Below are 19816 nucleotides of genomic sequence, written 5' to 3'. Positions count from 1 at the left end.
GTCGATGTCAGCGTTTAAGCTGCTCAGCAACACCGGCTGAAGCTTGTATTGGTCAGTTCAGTCAGTCTTCCGCAGTTAAAACAGAATATGTTGCACAGTTGACAGTGCCTTCACAAACCGTCGAGTTAAAACGCACTTCAGAGAAAAGAAGACAAGTGAGACACTTGTAAGAAAGAGCATCCGATAGAAGTGCAAGCTGTACAAAAAGAGAAAAAGTGAAAAGAGCTTAATACAGCATGTAATGTCTAAAAGTTTCAAAAGCATAATATAGTGGATATATTCATATATTCCTCTTTTTCTTTCATATATTTTGTCTTCTTTTCTGGCACTGTCCAGCTGTATGTAATCTTTCATTTCTTTACTGTTCTTACTGTTCATTGTGCAAAAACATTGATTTTCATCTCCATAATCTTCATCCCTCTTCTGCCATCAGCAATAACTTTTAATTCTATTCCTGCTTTTCTCAGACACTTTGAAGCAGATATCACAGGGTTAAAGAGCAAGGCTTTGTTAAATTGGCATATATTTACTAAGATCATCCACTCATCGGCCCAACCATGAATCTCTGTCTTCTTTTTTCCCCTGCAAGGCTACAGTCCCCCGGCTCCAGCAGCGGGAGCCATTTCTCATTAATCTAGGCCAGACTCCACCATCCAGTGCACCCACGTTCAGAGCCTGTGAACAACCAGCAGTGGGAGGAAATATGCTGGAGGACCAACAAGGAGGTGAATAAACACTCCTCTCCTCCGTTCACAAAGGAAGATGAAGCATCTCAAGAAAAATGAGGAAGATTAAGGAATCTCTTCCCCCTCTCCTCCTCCTCCTCCTCCTTTAGGTTCCTCAGCGTGAGAGTGCGTTTGTGTGTCTGAATGTGTGTGTGCGTATCGTAGGCGGCTCCAGCGGGCCTTGTTCTTGTGCAGGTGACCCATCATGGTCTGGCTGAGCAGGCTGGGTTCAGTGAAGCGTTGCCACTCCTCAAATAGAGGCTCCACAATGTAGGAGATGAACCCTGTGAAAAACACAACAAATTCTGGTCACCTCCCAAATCAGTTGAGGAACATCTTTGTTTAGCGATGCCTGATGACATAGTTAACAATTCTGGGTATATGCGCACTCTGGGACTCACCTGTCTGAATGGCTGGGACAGAGTCAGCCTGCTGGTTACACAGAGGACTGATCTCCAAGTCAAACTTTCTCTCCAGGTCACCTGTCAGGTTAAAAGCCCAAATTCAGAAAAAAAAAAACAGTATCCACATGAATAAAAAGAGATGCTTTTAGGTCCTAATTATGACTAAGACACTAAGTTTTTTCTGATATATCTGACTTACTGATAGAAAAGTGCCTTAAAACCAGTGAACGCGGCATGAGCAAGTTTGTTTCAGTCTGCTTTGAACATGCAGCTAAGGAAGTTTTGTGGGACATGTGGTCTTACTTTTGAGTGACACTTGCTATAAAAATAATCCTGACATGAAATTACATCTATAAATAATTTCCACTGTAGTGCCATACACACAACATTACACAGTACTTTTTCTCTTTGGATTGTTTACCTAGATTTGAAATGAGAGGACATCTTACTCACCCTGCCTGTAGAATTCCTCACACACCCTCTCACTCCACTGTCTGCTCAGCTCCCACACTCGACACGGATTACAGATGTCTGCACACTTCAGAGCAATCTGGAGGCAAATAGGGAGGGATTCACACATGAGGTTTACATTATAGTTAGACCAGGTTACAGGTGCTTGTGCTGTCAGGTAGGTGTGCGGGTCTACCTGCAGCATAAAGTGCCTGTGTGAAGCCAGTTGAAGGTCCAGGTCCTGGCTGTCCAGATGTTCTCTGAAGGTCAACAGGAACTCATTCTGCCTGCTGATGTCTGTGGCCAGGATGAGAGAGCCCAGCTGCTGCTCCATGTCCTGCCTGCAGAATGGACAACAACAAAAGCCTGGGATCATTTCTGATTCTACCTGCACCCCAGCAACAGCTACATTTTTGGGAATATACAGTGTGTTTATTCGTTAGTCATCATACCCCTTTTCACATAGCTGTGAAAAGACGTAGCCCTTAACATCTGACCTTCCTGTGGCTGGTAGACGAAAGGAGATTTTCGAGTCAAATGCATCAAGATTATTTTATCAACTCTGATGGTTATGTGAGTGTGTTACGCATAGTATATATAGCAAGAAAATATATACAAATATCACTACCAGCCTTATAAATCAAGTGTCGGTCAGGATCTGTCATGTGTATGTGTTTGTGTGTGTGTATGTGTGTGTGTGTGTTTTCTTACGACATGTCAGCAGGCAGGTGGGACAGCAGTCCTGACTCTCGTAGCATGCCAACGGTGGATCTCCAGTGGTGACTCTCGAGCACAGATGTATTCTATTCAGGATAGGTAACATTCAAAATGTGTCTCAAACAGACTGAGGCTTGACACTTCACCTAAGGCACATTCTGACCCACATACTGACGTGTGTGTACCTGGTAGAGGGACGCCAGGTGGTGTCTGGTCTTGATGAGGAAGGGCTGGTTGACTCCAGGATGATCTACGTCGTGGGCAGCTGCTGCCATCAGACCCAGGAACACGTCCAGAGGACTCAGCTGCTCTGCCAGCTACAACACAGGAAGGTCCACAGGGCAACGGTTGTTTCTCATGCAGGACGGACACTTGCACTCATTTCAAATGAAACTTGATTGTTAGGCTGTCCTTCACAGATCAACGAGAGGCGACACGAAGACCTGAATTTATTGTGTTTATCCTGACTTGTATCCCGTTTCCTCAATGCTGTCAGCGTCAGTTTCTCAATGATGATCGATATAAAGAGAGCTGAAGTCTGTGGGGATTAGGGCAGCGATTACTGTTTAATGTTGAGGCTCTTTGCCAACACACAGAATTTCCAGTGAAACAATGACTCTGACTGCAAGTGTTGACTTTCACACTGTGAGAGTGTTTGAGAAAACAGTGTAGGACTCGAGCCATTTTAATCGTTGGGGGATATAACAAACAGAAAGAACTACAGTTTCTACAGTGATCATTTAACATCCTCAAATTAGCTCTGAAATGCTGAGCTGAAAAAGTAAAAATATACAGATACATCAGAAAACTGTATCTGTCCCCTTTGGAAGACAATAGTTCCTTTTGTAATTTAAGTTCAGTAGAAGAAAATTTCTAGATAATCTTATGAATACCAAATACAGAATTAAGAGGTCAAATCAGTACTTTTACCTCTAAAATGTAATCCTTTTACCTCAAACAGTAACAGTTGAAAATCCCATTTTGAAATAATACAGTTATGGATTTAAATTCATTACAGACCTTGGTGTGTGTCACAGGGTGAATAGAAATGCTTAATGTCTGTAAAGGACAAAATGGAATATTGATCGGAGAAGCATCAGGCTTGACGTCTTATACTGTGAGTGTGTGCTTGTTATCCAGAACACACCGGCATGTGTGCTGTGTTGAATTCAATTTATTTATGTAAGTGCTTTTAACAAAATAGGTGCATCACAAAGTGCTTTACAGAGCAACAGAGGACGCAAAAGCAATTGCTGTATAATGGGAAAGATGCAAAGGCACTTAATCTGGTCAGAGGGCTTCAGGGAATTCTCCAGGCTGTGGATGGATGTGTTGTCGAGTCTAAGTGAGCAGGAATTATCCCTCAGGAAGAGAGGCTGATAGAATATTTCAAGGAGAAACTCAGACCTTGTGAGGCCTTACAGTGTGTGTGTGTGTGTGTGTGTGTGTGCGAGAGAGAGAGAGACAGAGAGGTTGTGTGTGAATACGGTATTATTCATTACCTTAGGCTCCTTCAGGTAGCAGTACATGGCTTGAGTGACATCTGCAGCATGAACAGCATTGTGATAGGGATTCTGGGAGTGGTAGTCCTCTTGCACCATGCCTAGCAAGACATGACACAAGGTTAAGCCAAATTAAACTATCTCACTTTCACTATTTGACCTGAACTTCATTTTGGAAACACAGCTGAAACTGTCATACTGTCATGATTATCAGAGCAGACTCTTATACTTGTAATAAGTATAATTCAGTTTACACCAACATTTTCGCTTGACGTTTTCATTCTCTCACATAAAAAAGGACAAAAAATGCCGATTGCACACTTTGTTTCCATAACAACACAACGCTATTTGTTGTTTTTGCTGGGAACATTAAACCTGTGTCTCTTCTGTGAAGAGCGATTGGCAGACAAAGAACCAGTTGACGTCAGTTTAGGCTTTCCTGAAACCCTAAACCCTTCTCAGCTTTCGTGAGTAGTCACCCCATCAAAAAGGCCAAAAAAGGCTGGTGTACTTTTTACAGAGCAAATGCTTTCTATGTACTGATGACATACACATAGCATTTCCTCCAATTGTCACCCTGCATTATGTTCTGAACCACTGAATTTTCTTTTTAAATATTGTATTATGCTATACTTTCTGTATTTATAAGTGTGCTGGTGATGAACATCAATTACTGGATTCAATTTACAGAATAACAGAGTTATTCAAAGTTGTTGAAGAATGTAGAAAGTTCTTAAAAGCAAGAGACTAATATATTATGATGCACTTTTGTATCCATCCACCCTGCGTCAGGGGGTGGATGGATATGATAACTAACACTTCTTTGCAGCTTACCAAGAAACCTGTGCAGTTTGACCATGTCCAGCTGGAAGTGGTGAATGAGACCGTAGACATTGAAGAGATGGCACATCAGAGTCACCAGGCCGTTTCCTACAGCACACAAAATCATTAAAGAATTTTTAGGTGAATTATTGTACACAATGTATATATTAACTAGATTGTCAGAGAGAAAAAGACTTCATTTAATTAGAATTTGAATTCAATACCTAATCTTAACATACAGTACTTAAATATGGTAGGTGAGGGACAACAACATTTAATTTTAAGTAATACAAAAAGCCAGCGTACCATTTGTAAGACGATCGAAGAGGAAAATGTCAAAGTTCCATGTGCCAACTTTTGATAGCATGTGCTGTAATTAGAGAGAGAGAGTTTGAGGGCCGATCCACGATTCCCACCGGATACATAAACAATACAGAGAGCAGGAGACACAGAGTACATGTACCGCTGCACATCTGTTGGGTTATGAGTGTGTATGTGTTCTTACCGCAGCCTGTCCCAGGTAGTCGTCGTCCAGTAGGTGTAGTGACCCAGGGGTGTGGGGCACCAACCCCCTGAGCAGCCTGGAGGCGTGGCAGTATCTCTGAAAGCTGAGCAGACGCTTCACCTTTCTCCTGGTGCCGGACTCTACCTCCCCCTGCTGGGCACTGGCTGGAATTACAGAGTCAAAAGATTTACTTTACAGAACCATGTACCGTACAAATGTGACACAAAGAAGGGCAGCCATCACAGTTATGCATCTGCAAAACAGTTTTCCTGAATTGCACGTGGCTCTGTCCCAGGACTAAGATTTATGGTCTTGAGCAATTAAGTGCCAAAAAAAAAAAAAAAGAGCAATTTCATGCTCCATCGGGTTTGCACGCAAGTGTGTGTCTCACTTTTGGAAAACACTCCTTGCCCAAATTTAATGCTCAATTACCCTGTTTCTGCCTTGGAGCTGTATTCAGATCTAAGTGTTCTATAGTTCATCAAGGTCTACCACTGACAATGATTAAAAAAGTAATCAAGTTCATGACATCCAGTGTAAAGGCAATCAAATTGCACATCACAAAATATTAGCAGCATCGAAATGATCAAACGTGGAATAAATATTAAACATGTGGGCAAATTGGTTATCATATTAGCTCTCTTTTTGCCTGACATTTAGATTTAGAGAAGGGAAATAACCAGGCTCTTAATGTCTCTTAATTTATGTACACAACTACTCAGTCAAACAGCTAAAACACTTCATTTTGAAATAAAACAGCATGAACTGATATTTATCTGTAAACTTGGTTGTCAGTTTATTAGGTACACCTAGCTAAAACTAATGCAGTCTAATACAAAACTGGAAAGAAAACCAAGAAATGTTCATGAGGTTCATTTACTGAATGTTTACTTCCATGTTAACAGTTGGTTTAATGGACATGCATTTGCTTGAATGAGGAAAAAATTAAGACAAACTGAACACACACGACACTCAGTGATTACAATAAATGTATGAACTAATCTGTGTTCATAGTGTTATAAAGTTTGAATGAAATTCCTGAAACATTAAAATAGTTATTTTCTAGGGAAAACAAATAGTCCTCTAACAAAACTCTCATCTGATAATTGCAGACAGCCTCTTCATTTATGTTTTGTTATTAAAGTTGGTCAGGAGACTCACTTTTAAGGAATCGCAGGTCAATCAGCGGGTAGGAGCCTCTTCTTTCAACCAGCAACACACCAGCATGACCAGCGTTTAGTCTGCCATCAGCTGGAAACACAGACCAAGAGAGGAAGAGGGGAGGAAAAGGACAGGATGGAAAAAAGAACGAGAGATGGATGAGGAAATATAAATATTTGGTGTTATTACTGATGTTCTGTGTGACCATTTTTGGCAGACATGACCCCCCAAGATCCATGAATCAAACTTTCCAAGAGGAAGGAGCAAGAAGAGGTGAGCGTCTAGAGGAAATAGAGGAAGACAGCGAGCAAAAGGTTGATGGCTAAACGTCGAGCAGCCAGCAGGGTGATGAGAGGACAAGAGAGCGAAGTGTTCCCCAGAGTTGTACATGGATGTTGAGCGTAATCAGCCTCATAAAAAGCCTCTATGAAACAAGAGGATCATTGACATCGCTGAATCACCCGGACATCATGCATCTGGTCCGAGTTTGCCCGAGGAGAATAGATTTCACGGCGGTGCAGCTGTTATGGTTCATGTCTGAGCACTTCTTATTTTCAGATTGGTGCTGCATTTACTGCGGACATTCTGTTCATACAAAAACGTATAAAAAAATAAATAAATTCCTGCAGTTTCACACCGATGATGATGAGGGCTCAAAGTTAATTAGATGTCGACCATAGAGAGGGAGTGGGAAACCAAACGCGTTGTCTTTGAAGAGTTTGATTCTAAAAACACTACATACTATTTTTCAAACGAAAAAGGAAAAGTGTATTACTCATATGTTTGAAGTGCTCATATATTTCTGACACACTGACAGCTCATTTTCTCCTGCATAGATAAAGCCTTTTTGTGTACTTTATGAAATCTGCCCACAGGAAACGTCTTCAGACTCCCAGAGGTTACCTTTTGAGTTTCAATCCTTGATGTGTGAGCACCCATCAGACAGAGAGGGAATGCACACAATGGATCCTTGAATGCTGAATACTGCCTCTGTTTGAAATTTGCAATTCACACACCCTGAGGCCAGTGACAACAAGAAACAACTGAACTAGGCCATAAGTCAACGTGCGCATGCACACACATGAAATTTATACTTGAATAAACTAAAAACTATGGGAACACTGAATAATTTACAGATCAGATGTGAGGAACTGGAGCATATTATGTCCCAGAGGTTGCCAATTCATAGCACCTCTGTGACTCCCACTTAAGAGGGCAGCTAAACTACCTGTTAATGGGGATGGAGTCTCTCTGGTAATTCCCTCAGGTTGCCAGATCTTCCCTTGCAAGTGTGGGTTGCCAGAGTGGCAGGATTTGCAGCCAGGTGTTGTGGTTTTGGTAAATGTGTGTGTGTGCTGTGTAAGCCAGGCAGCTATACATAAAACATATGGTGGAAAAGTGGCATCATTCTCTATTTATGCATCTTATAGTCCAACGTACAAATATAAACCACTTGGGGGAAGTGACTCAGCCTGTTAGAGTGAGACAGAAGTGTGCTGCTGGCCTAGTTTGAGCGAGAAACGGAGAAAAGGGGGAAAGCCTCTTTGCTTTTTTATCCTGCGTGCCGGTGGGCAAGTAGAGGAGGAAATACATCATCTGGAAAAACCACCGCAGTATCACCCCCCCTCCAACACAGACAAACACAGTCAGACACACACCATCCTCTGGCTCTCTTCCTTCACTCGAGCTATCTCTCCATACTTCTATTTTATGTGTCACTACATCATTCATTCCTTCCCTGCTTCTGTCTCCTGTCACCACATCCTTTACTCTCTCCATTACTACCCCCCCCCCCCCCATCCTCCTCAATCAATCTCCCAATCCTTCCTGTTCGACAACAACACCTCCTCTCCCAATCTGATCTATCCTTTCGTCTCGCCCCCGCCTCTCTCCTCTTTCCCTTTCTCTTCCTTTTAACTCTCTCTTTGCTAAATAGGTCATTGTCTCTGCGTGGCAAAGAACTGGGTCACATAGGATGAAAACGCGAAACAGTTGGGAAGGGTGTTTAAAGACGTGGCACACGCTCCTCGTCATGCACTGCACATATACACACACTTGCAAATGAGGTTAAATCCCTTATTCCAAATACAAAAAACAAGATCACACACTTGGCATACATCACCCACACACTTACACACAGAGCACTGATACGAATATGTTCACTTGGCTTCACTTGAATCTGTGGGTGTTTACGGCACAAATAGTGCTTTAGGGTCTTTTTTTTGCTCAGAAACAAACTGTCAGACACATCGTTGCCATATGCAGCGCCAACACTCGAATACAAACACACGGATGATGATGTTTCCTGCTGCCTGCAGCTGCTGCTTCTGTATATGGATACATGGATACATACAACATGCTGACTGGAATCTCCTCATACAGTTTACTCAGCAGACAAACATGTAAAAGACAGATGACATTAGAAAAACATATATGTCATCTTAAAGGGACAGTTCGGATTGTAGTTCTTTTTACATAGATATTTTCCATAGTGTATTAGCTAATGTAGATGGTGGTGAGCACTCCCCCTGTTGAAGGAACAGGCAGGAGTCCTAGCACAGACACAAAGCAATATCGCCTACTGCTGAGGACGGGGTAACAGAAAAACATGTTTTAGCCACATAAAAAAAGCAAACATCAGTTAAGGTATAAACTATATTTGGAATATTTTTACAGAAAAAGACAAAATGGCTTCAGTTCCCTGTCAAAAGAGATTGGACAGCAATTTAAAGCATTGATAATATTTAAATACTTACTAAATAGCATATACTTGAACTGATAGTGACATTTTTTGAGGTGGTTAAAATATGTTTCTCTACTGACTTTGTCTACAGCAGCACATTGCCGAGTGTTTGAGCCAGGATTCCCGTCTGCTCCTCCAAACTGGGGATGTGCTGACTACAATCTACTGTAGATAATAAACAGACTACGAGTAAGTACCTCATACAACCCCACTTCAAATAATCGGAACTATCCCTTTAACGCTTTGTTCCAAGGCACACAGATCAGACCATCTGACCATCAGATGATGTTTTGGATGTGTGTAGATAAACTCCATAGAAATCTTTTTTATACATTCTATGACCTTGGGGCTGCAACTAAGGATTGTTTTTACTATTAATTAATCTGCTACTTATTTTGTCGAATTGTAAATTTATTCAGTGTTTGATCCATAAAAGTGTCAGAAAATTGTTAAAAATGAGCATGGCAATTTCCCAAAGTTTATGCTGATAATCTGTTTAATATAAGAGTGAATTTAGAAACTCAGCTTATGTCAGCACTTGAGGGGCTGGAACCAGTGAACTTTGGGCAATCATTAATGACAATTACTCCATTATCAAAAGAGTTGGGATTTAATCTTAAACCGATCAACTACTGGATTAAATGACTAATCATTTCAGCTCCATTTTAATGGTTTATTTTTGATTATACCACCTATCTAAACACAAGGCAGAAATGTTCATAATCCATAGAGCTCCTCCACTCCAATGCTTTTCTTTCACAAATGTCTTGACATCAACAAATAGGTATTTATAATACATTTACAAAGTCAGTTGTATATTTCTACCTAAATTTACTTATAAATACTTTTACTTATATCTTCTTCAGTCCTTGTTATGTAAATGTCAGAATGAATCATTGTCAAAGCTGACAAGTTATCTCACCGTGTCTCTACACATGTTGTATGTGTTTAAATTAGATGTAGTGCCCACAGTATGGAGTCATCAAGTGAATGCGGTCATCGTGATGCAAAGGGAAAGTCACAGGCAGCGAAGAGCGCGCATTTGTCCTTTTCCACCTTATGAGTCAGTGCTTGCGCACAGGTAATTCCCCCTGGGGTGAATCATCACTTCATCATAACTCTTCAAAATCACTCTCTGAAAACAGAGATATATATGTACAATGTTCAATGTTTGTTATCAAATGATTACTGATTGGAGTATTATTCTGTAAAGACAAGTATCGTCGATCAGTATTCAGTTACGCTGCTAATATCAAAGTCAAGCTTTTCACTGCATCATACTCATCTCACTAAATGGCGATGAGATCACAGTTATTAAAAAGCATTTGACAGCTTCAGTCATTAACAAGACATTAACAACAAAATGATATCAACGTATTAAGCAGGAAGGTCAGATCATCAGATCTGATCATCAGTTTATTGTCAGAACATCCCTTCTCTACTGAAGTAATTCACATCAAACTCAACTAAGTTACTTTACGTATCCGTGTTACACTTCAGACAGACGGACAGCGGGTTGACTGATGACGCCACATCAGTGTCATCAGGACAGCCGCAGCTCAGCAGATGGTACCAGTGTTACCTAATGGACACTCTGGCTTTACAGCTAAAATCCCTCATTTCACTGTCTACTGTGCCCGGGTGTCTGAACTGCTCTGAACCTCGTCTCAACCCACGTCATTCTCAAACAAACACGCACGTAAACAAATGCCCAGAGGCGTGCTTGTCAAAAATAATCTGTCACACACGTGCACTAACACATGCACTGACAGATGCGCAAAATCACACAAAAACAAGGCCAGAAACCCCTATTCATGAAAGTGACCAAAAAACATGACCACTATACTATACACTAGAGTTAAATAACAATAACTTATACACAATTCACGACACCTTTTGAAAGAACGTGCCCACCACCGCTGCCGTGAATGTGTTTTCACGTAGCATACACGGCTGTCGGGTCAAACAGAAAAGAAAAACATACATTACATATTAAACATTTATCAGAAATCCAACTCCCATGAGTTTTAGTGTACTTGTAACATGTATTATTTGTAAGTTACCTTCCAGATGAACGCTCCTCTCCTCTATGTCATGCTTCACCTCCTCTACCTCTTCCTTCTCTGCATCCACCCAAGTGCTCGCCTGACTTCTCTCAGGCCCCAGGGGGCCTCCCCTGCGTGCCCTCCAGGCTGCCCTGAGCTGCCGCAGGAGAGCTGGAAGCTCCAGGGCCAGCGACAGGCCCCCGCAGGTCACCGGAGGCATCCTGAGAGGCCCCCAGACCGGCGAGCGGGGCGCCTCATCCGGACAGACCCCAACTTCGACCCCAACGCCAAGACCAGAATCCCGCATCCTGAGATCTGGGCCCCAAAGCCCCTCCAGCACCGGCATCCTCACTCCAAAAGAGAACAGATAAGGAACAGGACAGGTGCAGGGAAAGGAAAGATGAGAGCAAAGAGGGGGTTGAAACTGAGGAAGGGGAGACACAGAAGGGTGGTGGTGGAAAAGAGAGTGGGAGAGGAAGAGAGGCAGCGGAAGCTCACTGTCAGGTAGCCATAGGTGAGGAAGAGGAGGACAGACAGAGATAGTAGCAAGTCGGGATGTAGGGCAGAGAAATAATGACTACAGGGAGAGACGGACTTAGCAGCACGAAAGACAGAGGTACAGAGAGATGGAAAGAAAATTGGTGCAGAGTGATAAAAAAAAGACAAAACAAATACAAGGAAAGGAAAAAACGAGAATCTGTCTTTATCCCTCTCTCCCAGAGTCGGCCACTGGCAGTCTGCTCCCTCCTTCTGCCGCATTCTCTCTCCTCTCTATAGACTCACTCGCGCCAATGTTGTTGTGGAGTCTAAAAGCCCCTCCCCTCCCCACTCAGAGCTCGCTAACGCACTCTCTCACTCTGCCTATACGCTGCTACACCGTCGGCAGACCAATAGGATTTGTGTGAAAGCCTGCGGGGCTTCGGGTTCACGGATACAGCCTCTGTCTCATGGTCAGGTCAGTGGGAACACAGCTGTGTACTTTCCCCACATTCATTTCTATAGCAAATAAGAACATTACAGCTCATTCATAATGCTCTGTGTGATCTATGAAACATCAGACAGTCATGAAAAATAATAAAAGAAGCCCAAGGTGACTTTATATTTTGCCCAAAACTTAAAGCCATTCAAATTACATTGAAATATGAGAGAGAAAAGCAGCGCACCCTCACATTTGAGAGGCTGGAACCAGCAACTATTTAGCAGTTTTTAAAGTTTGAGCATACACGTTTTTGCCTTATAAATAACACAGTCACAGGAGCAATAATAAACTTACTATGCTTGAAGTTAAAATGAGGTAAATGAGAGTCACACTTCATTAAGGCTTCACTGGCATGGAAAAACACTTCAGCGGATTTGTTTTGATTTATTTGTTCTGAATTCTCCTGCCCGGGTGAGTAACCAGCCTACAGCCTCAGCACAACTAGGATTTCTGATAGAAGCAGAAGAGCGAGATTTGATCGAAACACTGAATTCTTGTAGGATGCTGAAAGAAGTGTCAAAGGCACACAGAAAACTTTATCCAGGACTATTTTAAACTAACAAGATTTCCACCCTCTATCATTTCCAAGTCAGATCTCATACTGTTTGTGTTCTGCTGAGCCTCACAACATTAAATGATTTTAATAACCTATGAACTGAACATTTGGTTGTGACTTGAAACTACTCTGTTCCTGTTGTCCTTAAATGTCATAAACAACTGAAGGCCAGATATCAATTAATCAGAATAGAATTAGGTGAATGTGAGTATATAAGACCTACAGTATGTGCTCCACTTTTCATTCATGTAGTCTTGAAGGCTGCAGTTTTACAACCATTCCATTTTTTCCAGGGAAATGTTCCCTTGAGAAACAGTCACATGCAGACAAAAGTACACACAAACACACACACAGAGGCACATAGCCTTGAACGTCACACATCAGACGCAAGAAGTTGATTGTAAGAAATCATGAGACAAAGAGCGTTAAGATAAAAGATACAGGCTGTGGGAAACTGAAGCATTCAGTGACAACTAATCTACAGTAGGGTGGTTCAGTGAAAATGCAAAATGTCTATGTATAGAGTATAGTAGTTGTATAGTTGTTTTGTTGCAGCTGTGATGCCATGAGAGAAGTAAGGAAGTAAAATATATAATTCAACAGGAAAGAACTTATATTCCTCCTAGTTTCCTCTGTTAAAGCTGTAAACATACTTTTGAACAAGAGTTGCATGACAGGTAGATAACGGTTACAGTCGTGTTACCAGGCCATAATGTGGCCTACACAAACATCAATTCTAATGTGTTTCTGAACAAAAACTAAAAAGGGCACCCATTTAATTTATATTGTTGTATGTGTGGAGAAAGGAAAGAAAAAGGGAAAATACTACATTTAGAGGTGGAGGTGAGAGAGCTTTTTAAATTAGGTGAATTTCAGGTGACAGACACACACTGTCTGTGACTTCATTGGACTAAAGCTGCTGAAGAGTAATAGCTGCAAATAATGAGAGCTAAGCTTTGTAACTGTGTGAAAAGGAGGCATGTGACAGAAAGTGAGACAGTGAAACAGTGATAATGACACAGAATGAGAAAGAGAATGATATCAGAGAGTCTGCAAGGTCAGTGGGAGTCTGGATGAGTAAACTTGGGAGTCCGCCAGTGGACTGCTGGCTCTAACAGATAGCACACACACATTAGATGGTACGACTGAGATTCCACTTAGTCTCTGCGCTCTGTGTCAAACTCAAATGTTTGATTTCCTTTAATGGTGCCACGTTTTCGTGCTTGTTCTTGCACAAAAGTGGGTCAGCCAGTGAATTTAATATCCTGTCTAAAGAAAACAGTTGCACGATTTTGTATATATGTGTTTGCACTACAGTTGTAACGGTTTGTGATATTGTATGTGAACATGTGTGTGTGTACGTTTTCCTGCCTTGGTAATTTATACCCTGCCCTACTTCTTATTAAATCATACGTTTAAGGTTGCTTCAAACGTACACACAACAAAGCAATTCTTCAGGAAACTTTTAAACAGCTTTGACATTAATATGGAAAGAATGGCTTTAACCACAATTTAAGGTCTGAGGACTGTAGTTATGATAAAGAGCTACATTTTCCTGTCTCCAGTCCAGACACTACTGCAAACTACAATTACCGAGTGTTCCTAATCTGAGTCCAGGGTCTAAAGGCAGTGGATGTCATTTGTTGTACAGACTGCGAAGCCCCTTGAGTCAACTTGATTTGTGATACAGGGAAAATTGATTTGACTTGACTTTGTTAAGCTTTGTTGTTCCTGTTCTGCTGTGCATCTATTAGTGTGCAAGTTCACTGGCAGAAACAAAAAACAAGTCAAATTCCTTGTACGTGGTCACATGCTCTGCCAGTAAAGCTGTAATCTGATAGTTGTAGCCATGACACTACACAACGACTCAAATTTAATTGTTGCTGTAAAGATGCTACAAATTCTCAAATGTGGACGCTTCATATATACGGTCAACGCAGCAGCACAGAAAAGCTATACAATCACCACAGTTTCAACATGGCCTCCCAAGATTCAGCCAAAGGTGAAAAGAGTTTTTACATAATACTATGATGTCAAAGTGATGCTGATCTTTGACCTTTAGGATACAAAATGTCATCAGTTCATCTTTTATCACATTTGTCTGAAATAATTTATAATAAGACATGAATTCTTGAGTTATGAGTTATGAGTTTGAGGTCACAGTGACTTTGATCTTTGACAACCAAAATCTAATCAGCTCATCCTTGAGTCCATGTGGACCTCAGTTCCAAATTTGCAAAGAAATCCTTCAAGGCAGTCTTGAGATGTCCTGTTCACGACAATGGGACGTACGGATGCACGGATGAACAACCTGAAAACATAATATGCCTCAGGCCACAGTTGCTCCGTGACTGGAGCAGAAATCAGCAATGTTAGAACACTTGCATAAAGGCCTCTCAACAAGTTGGACTAATTTTTCAGAGTTATGAAAGTGAGTGTATTGAGCCATTGTGCTGAACTGTGTAGAGGGTAGACAGAGATAGCAGAAAGATGCCCCAGTGTTTGACACAGATTACACTGGGCCAAAGGTTAGTGACAGCCCGAGGCACTGTTACCAAATATTTGGACACATTTTGCACCATCAATTTGCAGCTGACTACAAATATTAATAACCTTTTGCACTGAGGTATTCAGGTCAGTTAGTGGTCTTACCCAGCATGCGAACTTGTATGGCATTCTGCTCCGACCTTTGAAATGCGACTGCCCCACACCTCTGTGGCCAAGGGAAAGAGAAAGAGACAGAGAGAGAGAGGCTGGGATTAAGATTATAACTCCCCAAAATACACACACTGTTATGAAAGAGCATTAATGAACCTTGCTAATAAAACACAAAGTGTGCAAAAAGTCATGGCGACCCTCTTTGCGACGCTTCACACACACACTTTCACACTAATGTGCCACTCTGCCAGCCAGCTGTGTGATCCCACAAGCCCAGCAAATCTATAGCTGTTCGTCCATGTAATTCATCGTTCTATATCCTGTGACGCATCTGTTTAAAGACTACTCTTCATCCTCATCGGTAGCGTCATGTCTGTGTGTCAGCCAACAACGCTTAAAAAGTGGGTCAGGAAGCATACTGACATAAACTGGCAACAGTTTGCACATTAATCCCATGCTTCCACATGGTTGGTGCTTGTTACATTTGAGCAGCTGGAACCAACAAACGTTTAGCACGTTAGCTTGGAAAATGACAGAAACAACAAACTGATTATTAAAACTGTTACAGAATAATTTTATGTCGAACTACACTCATAATATACTCATGATGAACTCATAATTTTGTTCACCTCTGATTTATATCAGGCCTCTATTTGTGACTCCTAACTGATCAAGACTTCTGATGTCTCTTCTGATGACTGTTTCTATCAACAGGGCTGCCTTGTTTTTAGATTACCACCTACACTACCTGCCCCATTTCTCTCTGATGAGTTAAAATTGATAAAGTGCATTAGCAGTGTGCTAATCTGCCATTGTACCCTGAACTAAGGTCAGTTCCTAACCTAATTACAACCCGAAGTCCTGCACCGCAGTTCAGGCGGGCTCAGATCAGTACATTTCCCAGCTGAGGTCATCTACTTATAATAGCTGGTAATGGCTATAATAGTTATAATGGCTCAACATCTGTGTACATAGTGGACAAGAGTGAGAGGGAACTGAGTTCACTAAGCAGGATTGGTTTAGAGAAACATGAAGACATCTGATCAAAAGCCAGGTACCCCTGCTGATCTGATGGACACATAAAAATGATCCATTTCATCTTATAACATAGTGTTCAGGGTTGGACAGCCACACAGTGTATCTTGAGTAGGAGGATTTAGGTCTAAATTAGCATACGGTTGTTTACTGGCGGGCAGGAAACGGGTGGATGGAGACAAACCAAAGACAGTGACAGTTCACTCATCCAACCCACGTGTTTATGGCATGTTTACAGTACAGGACGCCCCCTGTCAAATGTTTTTCCATGATCTCTAGCTCTATGCTCACATCATTATTCGCAACTGGATAGCTCTCTAGTTGAACTCTCTCACTCTCTTTGCTTATGGCTAGCTGCTGTCAAACTGTTTACACTGAGCAGGTCTGTTCACTGGCTCCTGCATGCTCCCCAGAGCTGGCAAAAAAATTTATTTGGGTTTAATATATTTTTACATATAAAAGGCTGCCACCAAGGAATCAGTTAGAGTCACTGAGGAAAATGTGTGTGTGTAGCAGCAGCAAACATTGGTAATGCTTATCAATTCATTTAAAATAATGCAAGAAATGCATAGGAGGGGATTAAAATAAGGTTGACAGACTGTAAAAAAAACTCCGATTTCAATTTAAACACAATACATGAAAATCGTATAATAAGGGACAGAAGAGCAATTTGGGAAGAAAACAACAAAAAGGAGTGAGGAAGCAAGCTCTTCAACAATTAACAAGTGACAAGTTTTGATTTAAAATACTAAATAGTAAACAAAAGTAAACACTGCATACAACAACATGCAAGTGAAGACAACTGCAAACTCAAAACCATAAGATGTGTGACACAGCTCTGGTAAAAAGCAAGTAAGCAGACCTTGAGTTAAGATTTTTCCTGAAAAACTACTGTGTCTAAGGTCAAGAATGACCTTTCACGCTCAAATGTGCACATTTGCTTTACACAGACCAGCCACTCTACATGTGCTTTAACTTTGAAAAACCTTTAATAAACTGCCTTGTTTTCACAGCCAAGTTCTTGCACAACCCCTTTACCTGTAATTCCTGAGCATACTGTGTATATTAATTTATCCATTCGAGCATTCACAACTGTTTTCCACATATGTTCTGAGGCATAAAATGAAAAACAAACAGCAGACTATCCTTATGAAGCATCACAGCTGCACACCTGCCCCTTGTCTACATGTGCTCTGCAGTATCCAGGCTGCAGGTTGACTGCTGTAAAGCTGTCAATACACTGACGTGACACATTGCAATAGTACAGCAGGCCTACTGTAGCCCATCACTGCAGCTTAAGCAAGAGGCCATGCATATTAACACATCGGCAGAAAAACATTATTACTCCCAAAAAAAACAAAGTCACCATAAACTGGCTACCTAGAATCAAAACGTTTTGGCCCCTATGGCAATACTTATTTACCACACAAAATAACCACATTCATATCAGAATATCATAACAACGCCATAGCATGCAGCATAAATAAAGGAGACTACAATATAAACTGTCTCTGAGCACTGGATACACTTTGTATGTCCTTACAGGCACATTAAATAAATGTAACACTGTTTTTTTTCGTCAGGTTTAACCAAGCCTGCTCCAAAACAACTCTGTGTGTGTGTGTGTGTGTGTGTGTGTGTGTGTGTGCGTGTGTGTGTGTGTGTGTGTGTGTGTGCGTGTGTGTGTGTGTGTGTGTGTGTGTGTGTGTGTGTTTGGAGGCACGCAGTCCATTGAGCTGTAAAGTCACAGTCTACATACCTCGACCATTAAACAGGACATTTAACCATCGCGGCCGCTCGTGGACACCGAGTGAATGCGACGGAATCAGGCGCGTGCGGAGTGTTTTCATGTCACGGGAAGCGCACGAGTGAGCCGCATACGGCAGGACGGAAGGTGACCGTGCCCCGGCTGACACCTGTTTTTGTTTTTGTTTTAAAAAAACTAAGTATTTCTCCGTCCTCCCCGCTTACTCTCGCTGTGAGGGCGATGTGGGCTTTTTAAAAGACAAGGAGAAGCCTGTCCGCGTGCTGTTTGTTTGACTTGGTCGCGAGCCGCAGAGAGCGGAGAGGGGAGGGGCTGGTTGTAGCATCAGAGAGGCGGGGCTTACGGGCAGCGGACCAATCAGCGCCGGATACAGTCACTTATTCGTATCCAATTGGTGGTCCTTAATTAACTAGTGCTTTAACTCGGAATATTTTACTATAAAACTGTGGGTGAGTTTGCAAAGGGGTATTTCCAGAATTACTGACATGAAACCAGGGTCAGATGAGCCCACAAGGGGACTGTGGACTCCCATTTTTCAGATTATCTGCACACTAGTAAATAATATGTATAACTAACTTGTGGTAATTTGGTTAAACACAAATGTAAAATGCAACATGCAAGTAAGATATGTACTGATATGATAAAGGTCACAGGGCCCCACTACAAGAAATAACACAGGTGTCGCTTTAAGGCCCATGTCATTTCAGTTAGTATTGTCCTGTACTAACAATTTAACAATAAAATGTAAACAGTTTCATTTACTTCGCTTGGGAACACATGTTGAATCATGTGTCATCAGCGTGCAGGGAATATCAATACACTTTAAAGTATTTTTTAGTAGAATTATTATAGTACAAGTTTGATAAAAGTTTTTTTTTATTTATTGTTTTGGCTTTTTTTATGGAAGAAGAGAGATACCAGTACTGTGAGATTCTTTTTTCTGTGTAAAAAGTCTGATATAAATGAAAAATAACCAAACCTAAGTGTAAATGATGTCAATTTCATTGACTTATTTACATTACTGTAATTAATGAAATAATTGATTAATGAAATATAGCATATAACACATAATTTGTGGTAATTTGGTTAATCACAAATGTAAAATGCAGCATGCAAGTGAGTACTGATATAATAAAGGCCACAGGGCCCCACTACAAGAAGTAACACAAGTGTCGCCTTATGGCCCATGTCATTTCAGTTCGTATTGTCCTGTACCATAGAACTGCTTATCTCTACAATACGGTTAATCATCCAAATCTAATTTTATGTCAAGATGAGCACGAGATTTAGTTGGAAGCCGAAGTAGCTATAAAAAGAAGAAAAAAGAAAACACCTGGAGTAGATTTAAGGTGCATCTGGATGATATAAACATGACTGACGTGCTGAGAGTTTGGTCATTTACATCACTTATTTTTTATTGTGAATAATTATTTGTGGCAGTTATCAGTTCTGTCGAAACATTCAGTCAGCAAACACACACACACACACACACATTTTTCCAGGGTCTGAGTCTAAAATGCTGTAATTGCGATATCTGCTTCCCACATTCATTCAACATACTCACATTTCAACAATTTGTTGAACTCACCCATTAGAATTTCTATTTCATTACATTAATATTTAAGTTTTCAAGCCCAAATTGGCACTTCTACAGGGAATTACTTACACTCAGCACATGCTGAGTTTGCATATAAAACCCAGAAATGGAGAACAAAACAATTCTCACAACCACATTTATAACATTTAGGA

General features: G+C 41.2%; 1 protein-coding gene across 2 annotated transcripts; it reads right to left on the bottom strand.

The window, feature by feature from the left end:
* Window positions 1–473: 473 nt before the first annotated feature.
* Window positions 474–18319, bottom strand: LOC139218135 (3',5'-cyclic-AMP phosphodiesterase 7B-like). Of its 2 annotated transcripts, XM_070849690.1 has the most exons (13): window positions 18062–18319; window positions 15262–15322; window positions 6287–6376; window positions 5126–5289; window positions 4927–4990; window positions 4633–4728; window positions 3799–3899; window positions 2482–2613; window positions 2291–2382; window positions 1776–1920; window positions 1583–1679; window positions 1127–1207; window positions 474–1009 (listed from the first exon to the last, which is right to left on the bottom strand). In XM_070849690.1, exons 1-13 carry the CDS (start codon window positions 18080–18082, stop codon window positions 792–794), a joined length of 1362 nt encoding a protein of 453 aa, XP_070705791.1. In that variant the 5' UTR covers window positions 18083–18319; the 3' UTR covers window positions 474–791. The 2 variants fall into 2 exon arrangements, with proteins under 2 accessions (XP_070705791.1, XP_070705792.1); XM_070849691.1 differs by lacking the exons at window positions 15262–15322; window positions 18062–18319 and adding an exon at window positions 11093–11420.
* Between the last annotated feature and the right edge of the window lie 1497 nt (window positions 18320–19816).

This window comes from Pempheris klunzingeri, chromosome 18 (genome assembly GCF_042242105.1).
Source record: "Pempheris klunzingeri isolate RE-2024b chromosome 18, fPemKlu1.hap1, whole genome shotgun sequence".
NCBI classification, from domain to species: domain Eukaryota; kingdom Metazoa; phylum Chordata; class Actinopteri; order Acropomatiformes; family Pempheridae; genus Pempheris; species Pempheris klunzingeri.
Note: the sequence above shows the minus strand (reverse complement) of the source record. Positions and strands in the feature narration are given on the sequence as shown.